The sequence below is a fragment of the Dromiciops gliroides genome, chromosome 4 (genome assembly GCF_019393635.1).
Source record: "Dromiciops gliroides isolate mDroGli1 chromosome 4, mDroGli1.pri, whole genome shotgun sequence".
Taxonomy (NCBI): domain Eukaryota; kingdom Metazoa; phylum Chordata; class Mammalia; order Microbiotheria; family Microbiotheriidae; genus Dromiciops; species Dromiciops gliroides.
In genome coordinates this window covers 266,983,645-267,001,794 of record NC_057864.1, presented here as the reverse complement: position 1 = coordinate 267,001,794, position 18,150 = coordinate 266,983,645, and the positions used below count along the sequence as shown (strand labels likewise).

General features: G+C 34.9%; 1 protein-coding gene across 1 annotated transcript in view; it reads left to right on the top strand.

Moving 5' to 3' along the window:
- Positions 1-18,150, top strand: part of LOC122756011 (cysteine-rich secretory protein 3-like) — a 63,843-nt gene that overhangs the window by 20,808 nt on the left and 24,885 nt on the right. Inside the window, exons 2-4 of the mRNA XM_044005041.1 lie at positions 1,264-1,331; positions 3,635-3,751; positions 5,704-5,791. Coding sequence (XP_043860976.1) covers positions 1,266-1,331; positions 3,635-3,751; positions 5,704-5,791 — 271 coding nt within the window. The 5' untranslated portion in view covers positions 1,264-1,265. The remainder of the gene's footprint in view (positions 1-1,263; positions 1,332-3,634; positions 3,752-5,703; positions 5,792-18,150) is intronic.

Genomic DNA, 18,150 nt, shown 5'->3' with positions numbered 1-18,150 from the left:
ACTTTCTAGCTTTGTGACACTGGGCAAATCAACCCCAATGCCTTAGACATCTAGGGCAATCTCCAGTCACCCTGATATATATCTTGCCACTGGACCTAGATGGCTGTGGAGGAGAGAGTGAGGCAGCTGAATTTGCACAGCCCTCCTTCACTTAAATCCAATTTAGTGCAAGCCATGACATCACCCCAATGTCATGGTCCTCTTCTAGAACAGAGGACAAACAACAGTCTTTCCCTATTAACATACCAGCTTCTTAAGGGGAGAGACTATCTTCCTTGCTTATATTTTTTATCCCCAGAACATAGTGCAGAGCCTGACATATATTAAACACTTCTCAGTTTTTATTCTCATATATGTTTATATGTAAACATTTGTGTAAATATGCATGTTTGTACATATATACTATATATGCATATATGTGTGTATGATGTATGTGTACACACACACACACACTTAAAATTAACATGTCACTCAAAAGAATGTAAGTTCCTTAAGGGAAAATACTTTGTTTGAGGGGGGTTGTAATTTTTTATTTGTCTCCCTTGTACCTGATATAGTATCTGGTATGTGGTAAGTATTTTTAAAATGTTCATTGATTGCATTATTGACCAGATTCAGAAAAATATTGGCATTCACTATAATACTTAGAAGTACATCACTCAGTACACAAGCCCACTGAATAAAAAGTCACTGAGTGGCCCAATCAAAAGAATAGAATTCTGCCTCTCTTCTTTAGTTTCTTTATCTGTAAAAAGAGAATACATATTTCTACTATTATTGACCTCAAAGGATTGCTATAAGGATTGAAATGAGATGATGGATATGAAAATGCCTTGTAACAATAACAACAGATAGCATTTATATGATGTTTTAAGGTTTTCAAAGTACTTTAGGAATATTATCCCATTTTTTCCTCACAAGAGCATTAGGAATATAGTGCTATTATTATCTTCACTTTGTAGATAAGAAAACTGAGGCAGAAGTTAAGTGATTTGTCCAGAGTCACATCATCAGAAAGTGTCTGAGGCTGGATTTGAACTCAGGTTTTACTGATTCCAAGCCTAGCACTTCATCAACCACAATACTTAGCTGTCTCATACATGGAATAAATTAGACTCCAGTTATAAATTCTCTCTACTGTGCTTTCTACTAAGAAGTCTGGCTACTAAATTTGGTGGTGGTGGTGGTGATGATTATGATGGTGGTGATGATGATGGTAGCAGCAAGGACAGAATTTTACATGTTTTTATTTTTATTTTTCAGCAATGATTTTACTACCTGTGCTGCTCTTCTTAGCTGCCATACTGCTTCCATCTTGTGGTGATGCACAGGTATGACTATGGTTCAAAATCTCTTTCAAGCATGCTAGGAACTTTTCCAGGCCTAGATAAGTGAGCCTTCCAGAAGTACCATTTCTACATAATTGACCCTAAGCTTTCATGTCCAAGCCCACTTTAAGTGTAAGACACTAATTCATAGAACAAGGATTCCTCTGTTTTTATGGATCAAAAGACACAAAGCAAGAGGCCAATGATTCCTTTCATTATCCCTTCATACAACTTATCAGTTCCATCATACTCCTCTTCAACAATTATCCCCTCTTCCTAATGCCCTAAGTCTTTTTTTTTCAGGTGAAGATAATTTCCTGAAGTCAGTGTCAATGGTACTGGTCTTGTCTTCCAGATAAATGCCTACAAACTTAAAGGTGATTTATATCTGTATCACCACCACTTGACCAGTACTTGTCATATAATAAGTGCTAAATAAATCACTCATTCATTCACCTGTCATGGTGTTTTTCTCACCTTCCATTTGCTCAGTTCTGGATCTTATGGACCATGTTAGTCCAGGGCCAGAAGAAATTGCTTGCTGCTAACATTTATAGAACACTTTAAGGTTCAAAACACTTTACACATACCTGGCAACTAGGTAATACAATGGATAGAGCACTGGACTTGGAATCATAAAAACTTAATTTCATGAGTTCAAATTCAGCCTCAGATGTGAGTTGTTGTGAACTTGTGTAAGTCACTAAACCCAGTTTGCCTCAGTTTTCTGATCTGTAAAATGAAAAGGAAATGGCAAACCTCTCTACTATCTTTGCCAAGAAAATCTCAAATGGGGACATATATAGTAAAATGACTCAACATCTTCACAACAACTCTAGCACGCAGATGCATTATTCCTATTACATAGATGAGGAAACCAAGGCAGACAGAGGTTGTTATTTTCCTAGGTTCACACAGTAAATATATGAGGACACTAACCACTTGTAATTACTTCATATATTTTGTACTGAATATATTATATTACTTTTTTTTTATTTGTGGGGCAATGGGGGTTAAGTGACTTGCTCAAGGTCACACAGCTAGTAAGTGTTAAGTGTCTGAGACCAGATTTTAACTCAGGTCCTCCTGAATCCAGGGCCAGTGCTTTATCCACTGCGACACCCAGCTGCACCTGTATTACTTTTAATATCCTATATTCAATGATTCCAAGTGAGTTCAACTGAGATGCAGCTGGTCTTGATTAGTGTTACAAATACCCTGAAGTAGTTGTATATATTACATGAAGTTTTAATTATATAAAATATAATCATTAGTTATAGACCAATGAAAATATAGTGACTATACTAAATAATGAAATCACTTCACAGGATCCATTATTTGTACTAATAAGAACTTAGTAGTATATAGTAGAATATCATTGCTTTGGGAATAATGATAAGATGATGAGCAAATAAGATGAGATGAGCAAATAAGCTCACTAAAAACAAGGTATATGATTCTGAATATTAACACCTCTCTGCCATTTCTAATATTATTAAATGGATGAGAATAAAGACAATCCCAATCCCAGAATCATTTTGGTTGGTCTCTAAATAAAGAATCTCCCTATAAAACCCAATTTCTCTACATTTCTTTTATTATCCCATACCATTTATTTTGGAAACACTTGGAAGAGGAAACTTCCTATAACAATTCAGGGGAACACCTCCTCTACAACTTAGTTTTATGGAGTGTAAATGAATTGGCAAGTAAATGTCAGAAGCAAGGCTTGAACAAACCTCTGTAATCCTTTCTCATAGGGGCAGCTGTCCTTCCATTATTGCCATGCTGCTTCTTTCAATAAATTCATAGCAGGTATTTTGTACTTGTACTTAATATTAGCCTTCGGGCTTGCTAAAACCCGAAATTGAAAGTAAATTGAAGTACAGGCAAAACATGTATACTGTTAAGCAGAAATGTTACAATCTATTATTTAAAATACTCCAGTGGAGAACCCATGTGGTAGATATTTATCTTTCCGAGTTTATTTCAGCTAAGTTTGTGGCTTAAGAATTATTTACATCCAATATTTCTTGTAGGACTCGGATACTGTGATTCTATTTTACACCTGCCTAGCCTATATTGGAGTTAATAATATTATATAGCAATATCCTGGAGCCTTATATTGTATTTTCCTATTTTACAAGTTTTCCAATACAGAGAATAAACTTCCTGTGTTATTACTGACCATTTATAATAATTTAATAAAATAACATTAAAATATTTCAATGAATCATATTAGAAAGGATATTCAGTTTTGAGCATTAACTGTGGTAAGATATGTCTTCTTAATGTTTTTCCCAAAGAGTGTATCCTATGAATCTATATCAACTAAACATGAAGGAATACAACGTGAAATTGTGGACAAGCACAATACCCTTCGAGCACAAGTCTCACCCCCTGCAGCCAACATGCTAAAAATGGTAAATTTCAATCCTGGGGGAGGGGGGCGTGGGATGGAATATGGACCAGAAATATAGCTGGCAATGATGATGTCTTAATTAAGCACTAATCATATGGTCAGCAATAATTATATATTTTTTAATTTTATCATATAATGTCATTTAATATATGATCATGACATACCTCCTATATCATTCCAAGACAAATATTAAGTAGCTGCTGTACTAAAAAACCTAGGAACAATAAATACAAAATTAAGAGAGGATGAAGTCCTTTCTCTTGTATAGCTTAGGCTCTAGTTGGAGAACAACACAAATGTAGATAGCTGTAAGACAACATATCATAAATATATGATAAAAGTTCAAATTCTTTGTGGAGCCCAAGGGGGAAGGTTTCTAGGGGAAAAGCAGGAACATGGATGAAAAAGTATAAAAGATAAAGTAGCATTTATATGGTACTTTTTAGTTTTTCAATTGACTTTTAAGTGATCTTTACAATAACCCTGTAAGATAGATAAAATGGGAATTATTAACCCTTCACCTCCTTCCCCCACTATATGAAAGAGGAGAAAAGCCTTGGAGAGGCTATATAATCTGACATAGATCACGTAGTTACTAAGTTAGAAAACCCAATGCCTTCTAATATAATTCAATTCAATCCAATAAAATTTTAAAATTAAATGAAAATCTGTTGAAATAAAGTTATGATGCAGCGTGTTGTGCCAAGCACACTCAGGCTTTTCCTTATGGTACCATGGTTATATCGTGTCACTGCAGAGCAAGAATCTGGTTCAACTACAGAAGGGCTAAGGGATGGAGAGAATAGCTAATCATTAAATTCTGATATATTTGTCTTCAGTTAGCCACGTTATTTCCCTCAGTACCAGAAAAATAAGCCTGAGAGGCTAGAAATTAATAATAGACAGGTATCAAGATGATTCATTACAACCTTTTTCCACAAAATGAAGACAAATTCAAAGCATATGCTTGACTGGTGATGGGTCAGTAACATGGTCATTTAAATGTGTTCTTCTATACCTCAAAATGTCAAGGACTTATGATGGCATTGATAATGGGAACTTCACTGAGGCCAGTAGCAATTAACCTATAATTTATTACAAAAGGTTATATGCAACTTGATGGCATAGTGTTTGGAGATATGGGCCTAGAGGCAATTAGACCTGAATTCAAATTTAACCTTATATGTTTACTAGATATCTGACTATATGCTAGTAACTTACAAATCACAATCTCTGTCTTACTCAATTTCCTCAGTGTAAAATGAGAATAATAATAGCATTTACCTCTCTGTTGTCTCAAATGAGGTAATATTTGTTAAGACTTTAGCCCAATCCTAAGTAATCTTTCACTCTTAAAAAATTTCCTGGGACTCAGAACTTAAATGATTCCACATGGTCACACAGATAAATGACAGAGACAAGACAAGTCTTCCTGATTCCAAGTTTATTCTTCTTCTGCCCCACTACCGTTTCATATTATAATTATAATCTACTTGTATTTTTTTAAGAAAAGAGAGCTTGAAATGGTTGTAATATTTTCTAGCTATGTAGACTAAAGAATTTTATTAATTTCTCAGAAATATTTTAAAGGAAAAAAGTTTACTTTTTGACTCGAAATTATTGGAAAGAAAGTTGCTTGTGAACAGTGAAGTGTCATGCAAATTATTTCATTATTATTCATTTGACGGTTGACCATTACTAGAATAATAGTCATTATTATTATTATTGAGCACACAATATGTTGTTCTTATGCTTTTTTACATCTTTTTCCTCCAATAGAGTATTAATAATCTCCACGAGGGCAGTTTTTAATTTAATTTTTTGTGTTCTTACATGATCCTTGAGTTAAAACAATTCTCTCATTATAACAGATAATAAATGTTTGAAGGGTATTGAATCAAAATTTGGACTTAAATTTTCAATCAGGACGTGTATATATTTTTCTATTTTAAGGAATGGAGCAAAGAAGCACAAAAAACGGCTGAGGACTGGGCAAATAAATGTACTTTAAAACACAGTAACCCAAAGTTAAGAACAATTGGTAAGTAAAAAATCAATTTTAATGAAAGGGTAATTTAAGACTTGATGACTGAATTGATTATGATGTGACATTTCTACACATTTGTGACCTCATTTCTGTGGGCAACCTCTTCCATGCAGCTCATAATATCTACTTAACCCAACATATGAAATTACTCTGGATTTGCCATCAGAGGACCTGGCTTGGAACCCAGTTCAACCAGTTACTTTCTGTGTGTTCTTAATCAAATTAATTAACCTCTTTGGGTACAGTTTCCTCAATTTACAAAATAGGTAGATGTGTACTACTCTAAGGCCTCTCTCTTACATCTTTAAATCTATGATTTTATAGATAGGTAGTTAGATAGATAGATAGATATGTGTGTGGCTGTATATACATACATGCATATGTACATATATATATATATATATACACTCATTAAAAATCTACCTTCTCTCCTCCCCTCAACTGAGAAAGATATGGTAAAAAGTTTTAACAGTCGGTTACCGATAATGGAGAGACGCCAGTTTTTTTAAGGATCACCCTTTCGGGGAAGAGACCAACAGCATGAGCTACGCACGCCAGTCCACCTGCTACACATGTCAGATTGCCTGCTAAAAATAAAACAAAACCTTTGTTAAAAACATGCAGAGTTGGAGCTCCCGAACTCATGACACGATCACTCCAAAAAACATCCAAATAACATCATAGGAAAATGCCCAAAGCAGCAAAACTCGCAGAAGAATGTGCTGAAATCATCTTCTAACCAAGAACAGCTTGGAAGGTCAGAAGGAGGGAGCTGCTGTGCTAATACAGAAGTGGAGGTCAACCTCACAGTCACCCTGACACAGATCCAGTCCCAGGAAGGCCTCACCAGAAAAAGAGACCCCAAAGGCCTCTGAATCAGCTGCAGTGCTAGTGTCATCTGGAACTAAATTCACAATCTGGAGAGAGGGCTGAGCCCTTGGGAAAGGGGAGATTACAGGGGTCTCTGCTGGTGCTAAGGCAGAACTTGGATTTTACACCCCTGCTGAGAATCAGGAGGTAGGCTCGAGTAGCAGTGGCCCAGGTGGGGGAGGGGCACAAGCTCATCAGAGCTAACAACCACAATAAACAAAGCTGGTTGATTAGCAAGTTGGTCTGGGGTCATCTACAGACCAGGGAACAGGCCGGGCAAGTGAAGAACCTGATTCTCCTTAAATCATACCACCTGGGACTTCTTAAGCTTGGGATACTGCAGCCTGGAAACAATGCCCCACTTTAAGCAGCTAAAAGTCAAGTAAAAGAAAGGCAAGATGAATGGACAGAGAAAGGTGAGGACCATAGAAAGTTTCTTCAGTAACAAGGAAGACCAAGGGGCACCCTCAGAGGAAGATGTCAAAATCAGGGCCCCTATATCTAAAGCTTCCAAGAAAAATATGAATTGGTCTCAGGCCATAGAGGTGCTCAAAAAGGACTTTGAAGATAACGTTAGAGAGGTAGAGGAAAAAAATGGAAAGAGAAATGAGAGAGATGCAGGAAAGACATGAGAAAAAAGTCAACAGCTTGAAAAGTCAAATTGGCCAAGTGGAAAAGGAGGTACAAAAGGTCTCTGATGAAAATAATTGTCTAAGAATGAGGATTGAACAAATGGATGCCAGTGACTTTATGAGAAACTAAGACACAATAAAGAAAATCCAAATGAATAAAAAAATAGTGGGCAATGTAAAATATCTTCTGGGAAAAACTGCTGACCTGGAAAATAGGTCCAGGAGAGATAATTTGAAAATTATTGGTCTACCTGAAAACCATGAACAAGGAAAGAGCTTAGACACCATCTTCCAAGATATTCTCAGGGAAAATTGCCCTGAAATTCTAGAAGAAGAAGCTAAAAGAGAAATTGAAAGAATCCGCCAATCACCTCCAGAAAGAGATCCCCAAAGGAAAACTCCTAGGAATATTATAGCCAAATTCCAGAGCTCTCAGATCCAGGAGAAAATATTGCAAGCTGCCAAAAAGAAAGAATTCAAATACTATGGAGCCCCAGTCAGGATAGCACAAGATCTAGCAGCTTCTACATTAAAGGACTAGAGGGCATGGAATATGATATTCCAAAGGGTAAAGGAAATGGGATTACAACCAAGAATCACGTACCCAGCAAAACTCAGCATAATCTTTCAGTGGAAAAAATGGGACTTTAATGAAAAAGAAGACTTTCAGATATTTGTGGTGAAAAGACCTGAACTGAATGGCAAATTTGACTTTGAAATACAAGACCCTAGAGAACCATAAAAAAAAAATTGGAGCTGGGGGACATACCTGGGGTCATGCAGTGGGTGACTGTCTTGTGTCTGAAGCCGCTTTTGGCTGGGGTCCCCCTGGTTCCAGGGGTGATGCTTTGTCCACTGTGTCACCTAGCTAGGTGATGACACATTCAGGGTTAAATTGAGGGGTGAAGGGAATTCACTGGGGGAGGGGGAAGGGCAGAGGTGAAATCCTACATGAAAGAAACATGAAAAGGCTTATGGAGTGGGGGAAGAGATGGGAGAGGAGCAGGGCAGTAAATGAATTTTACACTCATCAGAAAAGGCTCAAAGACCTTAAAACCATCAGAGCTGCCTCAAGGAAGGACTAACAGACACATCCAACTGGGTGAAGTAATCTATTTCATCTGGGCAGTAAATGAGCCTAACACTCATCAGAATTGGCTCAAAGACCTCAATCTCCTTAGAATTGGCTCAAGGAGTGAATAATGTACATACTCAATTGGGTGGAGTAATCTCTCTAACCCTGCAGGAAAATAGGAGGGGAAGGGGATAAAGAGAGAGGGGCAAAGGAAGGAAGGGCAGAGGTGGGGAGGGGACAGACAGAAGCAAATCCCTTTTGAAGAGGGATAGGATGAAAGAAAGTGGATAATGGAATAAATATCATGGGGAAGGGAAGAGGATGGAAGGGAAACAGTTAACAACAGCAACAAAGAAAAAGATTAAAGGAGGAAAAATTGTACAAAAAATATTTATAGCAACTCCTGGTGGAGGCTAAGAATTGAGAATCAAGGGAATGTCCATCAATTGAAGAATGATGGAAAAAGCTGTGCTATATGATTATAGTGGAATGGTCTTGTGCTATAGGAAATGACAAACAGGATGATCCATGAAAAAATCTGGAAAGACTAACATCGATGTATAGTGAAGTGAGCAGAGCTGGGAGGACATTGTGCATAGTGACAGCAATATTGTTCAATGAGCAATTGTGAATGACTTAACTACTCTCAGCAATGCAATGATCCAAGACAATCCCAAGAAACTAACGATGAAGCTTACTATGCACCCCTATAGAAAGAACTGATAAAAAGAACACTTGTGGATTGTACATATATAACCTGGTTGCAATCTTGTGGAGAGGGGAGGAGAGGGAGGGAGGGAGAAAAAATTTGGACCTATAAATCTTATTAAAATGAATGTTGAAACCTATCCTTACATGTAACGGGAAAATAAAATAAATGTTTGTTGCTGAAAATAAAGTTTCAGCAATGTAAATCAAAAAAATAAAAATATGCATAGTTAAGCAAAACAAATTGACTCTATATGTATATACATTTGTGACTGTGTGTATACATACATACATACATTCTCATTTTATGCTGAGTCATTCAACTCTATAAGAAAGCTGGAAGCACATTTCCTCATTATTCTCCCGAAATTATCATTGGTCATTACACTTGTCAGAATTTATATTTATTTCAAAATTTTTGTCTTTACTACATTATTGTATTTGTATAACTTATTCTCCTGCTTCGGTCCACTTAACTCTGCATCATATAATTCTACCCAGGTTTCTTTGAAAACATCCCCTTCATCTTTCTTATGCTATAATCATATTCCATTACATTTATATATCATAATTTGCTTAGCCATTCTCCAACTGAAGGGCATTCCCTCACATTCTCACAATTTACTGCCTTGGAAAGAGCTATCAATATTTTTTTTTTCTGATAAAAGGATTTTATTTTTTTTCTGATAAAAGGATTTTATTTTTTTTCCAGTTACACTCAAAAACAGTTCTCAACATTTGCTTATACAAGCTTTCCAATTACAGATTTTTCTCCCTTCCTGCCCTCCCTCCCCCCTCCCTCAGACAGTAGAGAATCTTACATAGGTTATATACATACAAAATAACATTAAACATATTTCTGCATCAGTCATGTTATAAGAGATGAATCAGAGCAATGAGGAAAAACCTCAAAATAGAAAAACAACAGCACCAAAAGCAAAAGAAATATTATGGTTCAATCAACATCTCTACTCCACAGTTCTTTTTTTTTCTGGATTTGCAGATCCCCTTCCATCATGAGTCCCCTGGAACTCTTCTGTACCATTGCATTGGTGAGAAGAATCCAGTTCATCACAGTATATCAACAAACAATGTTGAGGATACTGTGTACAATGTTCTTCTGGTTCTGCTCATCTCACTCATCATCAGTTCATGCAAGTCTTTCCAGGTTTCTCTGAATTCCTCCTGTTCATTGCTTCTTACAGCACAATAGAATTCCATTACTTTCATATAGCACAACTTGTTCAGCCATTCTCCGATTGGTGGGCAACCCCTTAATTTCCAGTTCCTTGCCACCAATAAAAGAGTAGCTATAAATATTTTTGTACATGTGGGTCCTTTTCCCTTTTTTATGATCTCTTTGGGGAAAAGGCCCAAAAGTGGTATTGCTGGGTCAAAGGGTATGCACAGCTTTATAGCCCTTTGGGCATTATTCCAAATTGCTCTCCAGAATGGTTGGATCAGTTCACAGCTCCACCAACAATGCAATAGTGTTTCAATTCTCCCACAGCATCTCCAACATTCATTATTTTCCTTTTTTGTCATATTATCCAATCTGATAGGTGTCAGGTCTCAGAGTTGTTTTAATTTGCCTCTCTCTAATCAATCGTGATTTAGAGCATTTTTTCATATGGGAATAGATAGCTTTGATTTCTTCATCAGAAAACTGCCTGTACATATCCTTTGACCATTTCTCAATTGGGGAATGACTTGGATTCATATAAATTTGATATAGTTCCCTATGCATTTTAGAAATGAGGCCTTTATCAGAAGTACTGGCCATAAAAATTGTTTCCCAGCTTTCTGCATCCCTTTGAATTCTGGATACATTGTTTCTGTTTGTACAAAAACTTTTTAATTTAATGTAGTCAAAATCATCCATTTTGCATTTCTTAATATTCTCTATCTCTTGTTTGGTCATAAACTGTTCTCCTTTCCAAAGACCTGAAAAGTAGACTATTCCTTTGTCTCCTAATTTACCTACAGTATCACCTCTTATGTCTAAACCATGTATCCATTTTGACCTTATTTTAGTATAAGGTGTAGGATGTTGGTCTATGCCTAATTTCTGCCATACTATGTTCCAGTTTTCCCAGCAGTATTTGTCAAAAGCTGAATTCCTGTCCCAGAAGCTGGAGTCTTTGGGTTTATCAAACACTGCATTACTAATGTCATTTGCTACTGTGTCTCATGTGCCTAGCCTATTCCATTGATCCTCCACTCTATTTCTTAGCCAGTACCAGATAGTTTTGATGACTGCCACTTTATAGTAAAGCTCCAGATTTGGTACAGCTAACCCACCTTCCTGTGCATTTTTTTTCATTATTTACCTTGATATTCTTGACTTTTTGTTTTTCCACATGAATTTTTTTATTCTTTTTTTCTAGCTCTATAAAATAATTTTTAAGTAGTCTGATTGGTATGGCACTGAATAGGTAAATTAATTTAGGTAGAATTGTCATTTTTACTATATTAGCTCTACCTATCCATAAGCAGTTGATATCTTTCCAATTATTTAGATCTGATTTGATTTGTGTGAAAAGTGTTTAGTAATTGTGTTCATAGAGTTCCTGGGTTTGTCTTGGAAAGTAGACTCCTAAGTATTTTATATTATCTATCGTTACTTTAAATGGAATTTCTCTTTGTTACTTTAAATGGAATTTCTCTTTCTATATCTTGCTGCTGGACTTTGTTGGTCAGGTATAGAAATGCTGATGATTTATGTGGATTTTTTTTATATCCTGCTACTTTGCTAAAGTTGTTAATTATTTCAAATAATTTTTGAGTTGATTCTCTAGGATTCTCTAAGTATACCATCATATTATCTGCAAAGAGTGATAGTTTTGTTTCCTCCTTGCCTATTCTGATTCCTTTAATTCCTTTTTCTTCTCTGATTGCTAATGCTAACATTTCTCATACAATATTGAATAATAGAGGTGATAATGGACATCCCCGTTTCACCCCTGATCTTATTGGGAAGGCCTCCAACTTATCTCCATTACATATAATGCTTGGGGAAGGTTTTAGGTAGATACTATTTTTAATTTTAAGGTAAGTTCCACCTATTCCTAAGCTGTCTAGTGTTTTGATTAGGAATGGCTGCTGTATTTTGTCAAAAGTTTCCTCTGCATCTATTGAGATAATCCTAAAGATAAATTGAAATATTTATAGCTCTTGAGGGGCAAAGCCAAGATGGCAGAGAGTAGCCAGTAAATCCTAATTTATCTTTAGGATTTGTTTCCATTATGAATATTCCCTTCTTTAAGTTTCTCTCCCTATAATTCCTTTTTCTCCCTTTACTTTCCCTTTTATATTCCTGTTGAATAAAATGTGTTTTTACTCAAATGTATATTTTTACTTCCCTCCTTTGATCAGTTCAGATAAGAGTAAGGTTCAAATATCAGACACCCTCCTTATGTGAGATGTTTTTTTCTTTAACTTTGTCTTTTTTTCTCCTAATATATTCTCCTTCTCTTCCCTTCCATTCTAGTTCTGCTCTAAGCCTAGTGTGCTCTGCACCAACCTTTTCCCCCAGTGTCTTCAGACCTATCTCTCTACACCGAACTGCAAAAAAAAAGAAAAAAAAAAGACTAACATTTTTTTCTTAGATTTCTTCACTAATTTGGTCCTTCTAGGCTCTACACCAGGATTTGCATTTTCTAGATCTCTTTGTGAAGGGGAGTTTGCAGGCAGTTCCTCACTGCACAGTTTTCTGCAACTTGACCATCTTTGTTTTGCCTTTCAGTGTTTCTGGATATACTCATTAAATGACCCATGCAATGTGTTTGAGCACTTCATTTGGTTCTCTTAATAGCTAAATGTTACCAATACATTTGGGCTTTTTATCTATTCTGTCTCATTCTTACTATATTGCCAACCCACCTTGGTTTCCAGTCATATATATCATCAACAGTATTTTTATACCACTTCTTCAATCCAATTAATCACTGAGAATATTAACTCATGGCCTTCATGAATACTTCCTTTGGTTTTAGTCATATTTTTATTAATATATAGTAATCATTATGTTTTTCCCCATTTAATAATATCCAAGCTTTGAGAGTCTCAACAGTAGCAGCTAATACCTTCTACTGTTTTTACAGACATGTATTTTCCTCTTAGGAAAATATATACAAGTGGATGTAAGTATTTCAGTAATGAGTATACGCTGAAATTTTGGAAAATGAGCATATATTTATTGAAAACACTGAGTGTAATGTACAGTGCTAGGCTCTGGAAAGTTATATTTTAGATGCTCATGATTTTTTAAATAATTATTTTTTTCTTAAACAGAGGCAATGTGGTACAGTGAAGAGAAAGGTGACCTCAAAGTCAGGAACACCTGGATTCATGTCTTGTCTCTGACACATAAAGACTCTATTGTGGGGGCAGCTAGGTGGCACAGTGGATAGAGCACCAGCCCTGGAATCAGGAGTACCTGAGTTCAAATCCGGCCTCAGACACTTAACACTTACTAGCTGTGTGACCCTGGGCAAGTCACTTAATCCCAATTGTTTCACTTTAAAAAAAATGTAACAGGAGCATATTTGTCAAGGATTCAAAATTTGGGAAAACAAATACCACCCCCCCCAAAAAAAAGACTGTATTGTGTGACCCTGATGCACTTAACTCCTCAATGCTCCAAACAAATAGTGAAGAAAGTACAATTTGCAATGATGATGCTGATATCAATTGTTGTTCCTAGAGTAAATGAATCACAGTCTAATCCCTACCCCTATCTTTCTAAAATACTAATTAATCAAACCATAAATAATTGTGCCCAGTGCTGTGTTAGGTACTATGTGAAATATACAAAAGTGAAAGGTATGACTCTTAGTCTTAAAGAATTCACAGTCTATATGTGAAAATAGAACAATTATCTATGAAACAACATCTATTCAGAACTTATACAATGAATGACAAATGTAGTTTAAAAATAAATAAATTGATATCTTTATATTGAAGAGAGGTTTAACGTCTGAGACCACCATTATTTATTATTATATTTTAAGTGCCCAAAATCTAATGGCTTAACACTGAATAACATATATTTACTATAATAGAAAAAGTAAAAGAATAACCAGGATTATTTAATTACATTGATATCAGTAACACTCATGTTAGCTTCCTGTCTCAGGTTAATTGTTACCACTTCTCTTTGATTAGTTGTTAAACTGATTAATGTAAATTGTGTATCTTTTGCTTTTTTCCTACTTATCCCTTGACAATTTTCTTGGTGATTTGTTCCAATGTATAAACACCATCACTTATATCTAACTTGAATGCCTCATTATCATACTGTGCTAATAAATAGCAGAATGAATGAGGAAACAAAAAAAATCATCTAAGATGATCAATTAATTAGTAGCAAACATTCTAATTGTATTTAAGAGCAGGATCAGTTCCCAATTTGTTCAGGTCATGGCCACCATCCTCAAGTATTTCAATATTCAGAGGATTTTATTTTTAAAAAAACTACTCTAGAGGAACTGCAATCCTTCAGCAAAAGGGCAGATTTGAGTCTTGACTGAAACTGGAAAACCTAAAAGGCAGAGGAGAGGAAGGAGAGAATTTGAGGCATTAGAGACAACAATGTAAAGGCATGGAGTCAAGAAATGATGAGTAGTGAGAGAGGAACAAAAGTAGGCCAGTGGAACTTGAGGAAAGAGTATATCTGGAGGAGTAAATTATAAGGTTATACAATAGACATGCTGTTTGGAAAGGACCAGTCCAGTTAAGATTAAAGAATGTCTTAATCAGGGTGAATGAAGGTTGCATTTTTTTTTCCTTTTTGGCCAAAGAAACTCTCAAGAATTATCTGATAAATCATTGGGATAAAGGAGGATTATGAGCTTGGCTAGTGAAAGTAATACTGTCCTCTACAGTAACAGAAGCTGAAGTTCTTTCTTTCTTTTTTTTTTTTTAAGTGAGGCAATTGGGGTTAAGTGACTTGCCCAGGGTCACACAGCTGGTAAGTGTTAAGTGTCTGAGGCCGGATTTGAACTCAGGTACTCCTGACTCCAGGGCCGGTGCTCTATCCACTGCGCCACCTAGCTGCCCCTGAAGTTATTTCTTAATACCCTAACCTTAACCCCAGGAAACTCTATCTCCATCTCAGTTTAGCCACATGTGAATATAACCACACATTAGACTTCAGCATTTCTTTTTCCACTGTCAATATCTGAAGATTTTATGTCCCATTCTCAGACCTCAACCTCCTACTTGTCCATCTCTTTGACACTGTTATTTACAGTAAATCTTCTGAGGACTTCACTATTTTTAATGAAGACTATGTCATTCATCTTTATCCCTTACATTCATGACTTTAGAATTATGCTAACTTTTCCTATTATTAACATCTTAGATCCAAATAGTTATGAAGTCCTACTGCTTTGACCTCCAACAACATTAAATTCATTTGTTCTTCCCTCTTAATTCTAAAAGACACTATTTCAGTAATGGAATGTCATTGCTGCCTAGCAGATTTCATAAGGAGTCTACTAATAGGTCTGGTTTCTTCAATACTCCCCCTCAAATCTCTTTAATATGTCTTTCATTGGCTGCCAGAGTAATCCTTTTCATGCATAAAGAGGGTCAAGCCACTCTTCTGCTCCAGAATCTTCAGTGTCATAAAGAACCATATAACAAAATTTGTTGAGTATTATCCAAATACAAAGTGATCTGTGAGCTAGCAGGCTTTTTGGTATTGCTCTCAAGAACCTCATTCATAATCAGAACAAGAATACAATACAATGTATACAAAAATAGTACATGAACATTAAAAGGGGATGCAATATAATGGCAAGAACATTAAATTTGGAATCAAAGAACTAACACAAATTTACATCACTGCTATATCTACTTCTTTAGCTATTAGCTTAACCAAATCACTAAATCTCTCAGCTTTTACTTCCTTATCACATTTTCTACACATCAGTAACTTTACTTGGAATTAATACATCATACTCTGTTCAATCAATCCTGTTGATAGTCTCCCACTAGATTTACAATTATTTGCTACAAAAATGTTGATATAAATGTGGGAATATATAGGTTATTTCATGATCTCTTTTAGTTCTTAGAAGTACAGTGGCAGTATAGGATTAAAGGGTGTGTAGTTTCAGTGGCTTCATAGATTTAATTACAAATTTCTTTCCAGAATAGTTGAACCAGCTCACAGCACCACCAAGAGTGCAATAGTATGTGTTTCTTCTTATATTTCCTCTGGCAATTATAATTTTCCTTTCTTGTATTTTTTTGTTATTTTAAACAATCAGATGAGTGGGAATCTGAATATCATTTCTAAAATGCATTGCTCTTATTATTGATCATTTGGGGACATTTCCCCATGTTTTTATAGCTTATATTTCCTTTGAAAACTGTCCATTCATATTATTTGTCCATTTATCAATGGGAGAAAAGATTTTGTTGCTTTATATTAGGATCACATGCTGATAGATGTTGCATATTGGAATTTTATGTAAGAAATTTGCTGCAAACTTCTTTTTTACTACAAATTTGATTTTTTTAAGTGAATGAAAGCCCTAATTATAACAGCATTTATTTTGTTTGTGAAAATATTTTTAATTTTTGCAAGAAAAAAAATACCTTTAATTTTCTGGGATATTTTCCATCCAATGTTTGGTCAACCATTCTTCCCTTATCAATAACTATGAGAAGCATCTTTTTTACTTCTCCTCTGATGTTTTATTTTTATGAAATTATCTTTTCTATTGAGTCATATGTCTAGTTGGTGTCTATTTTTGCATAAAACATAATATAATGGTTTAAACTGAATTTCTTCCAGACTGCTTTCATGTTATCTCAGCAGTTTTTATCTAATAAGGAGATTTTAAACTGATGTTTGGTGACTTGTGATATTTCAAGACTTTGCTACCATATTATTTTGCTTCTAGATTTGATCCCTTTCAATTTGAAGATATCTGGGTAGCAAGGGTTAAGGTAAACCACAATTATATGTAGACAGAGTTAGATGATTATCCTATATACATTTTTACTGAATACACATTTTTTATTCATCTTCATCTTAAGTTCTAAGGTATTCGAAGAAAAATGGCCAAATTTCCACATTAATTACTAAAAGTACATCATCTCTCTTATTAACTAGTAGCTCTGAATACCAAACTCAAATGATATTATTAATTATGTCATTAATAAAATATTAATTATTTTTGAAAATAGAGAAACTTTTTCTCAAAAGTATTTTCTCCTCTCTTTCAATCCTTGATCTCTCACATTCTCTTTCTTCATAAATATAGAAATAGAGGTAGTTATATAAATATAGTTATAGAGAGGTATATATATATATATTTAGATATGTATATCCATCTATATTTAGCTATAGGTTTAGATTCTTAAAGGTCTAGATAAACATTTAGATTTTCATTTAGATCTAAATATAGATAATATAGATATTAGTCAATGCATTTAATTTATTCAATGCCTACTATTTGCCAGGCACTATGATAAGTGCTAAGGATACAAAAAAGGCAAAAGACATTCCTATCCTCAAAGAGCTGGAAATCTGATGGGAGAGAAAATGTGCAAACAAATATATACAAAGAAAGCTACATACAAGATAAATAGGAAATAATTAATAGAGGGAAGGCCCTGGAAGTGAGAGGTTGGGAATGGCTTCCTGTAGAAGATGAGATTTTATTTGGGAAGTGATGGAAGTTGTCTTATAAAAAATTATATATAATATACAGTATATGCAAAATGTGTATCTCATGTGTACAGTATATATGTGTATATGAATATGTATATAGGAAAAGAGACAGCAAAAGAGAGAAAGAAAGCATATCAAAATCACTCCAACATTCAATCTTTTAGGCTTGAATAAATATCAATGTAATAGCCTATATTTTTAGCAGTTAAAAAAATATTTACAAAATACTCATTATAAGAAAAATCATAACCCTATTCACCTCTATCCAGAATTTTATGCTGTTTTGACAACACAATCCCAGTTTTCAGTTTTATCAAGATACCAATCACAATCTTTTTTCAGGTTTCCATATCTTTATTCTCCTTTTCAAAACTACAAC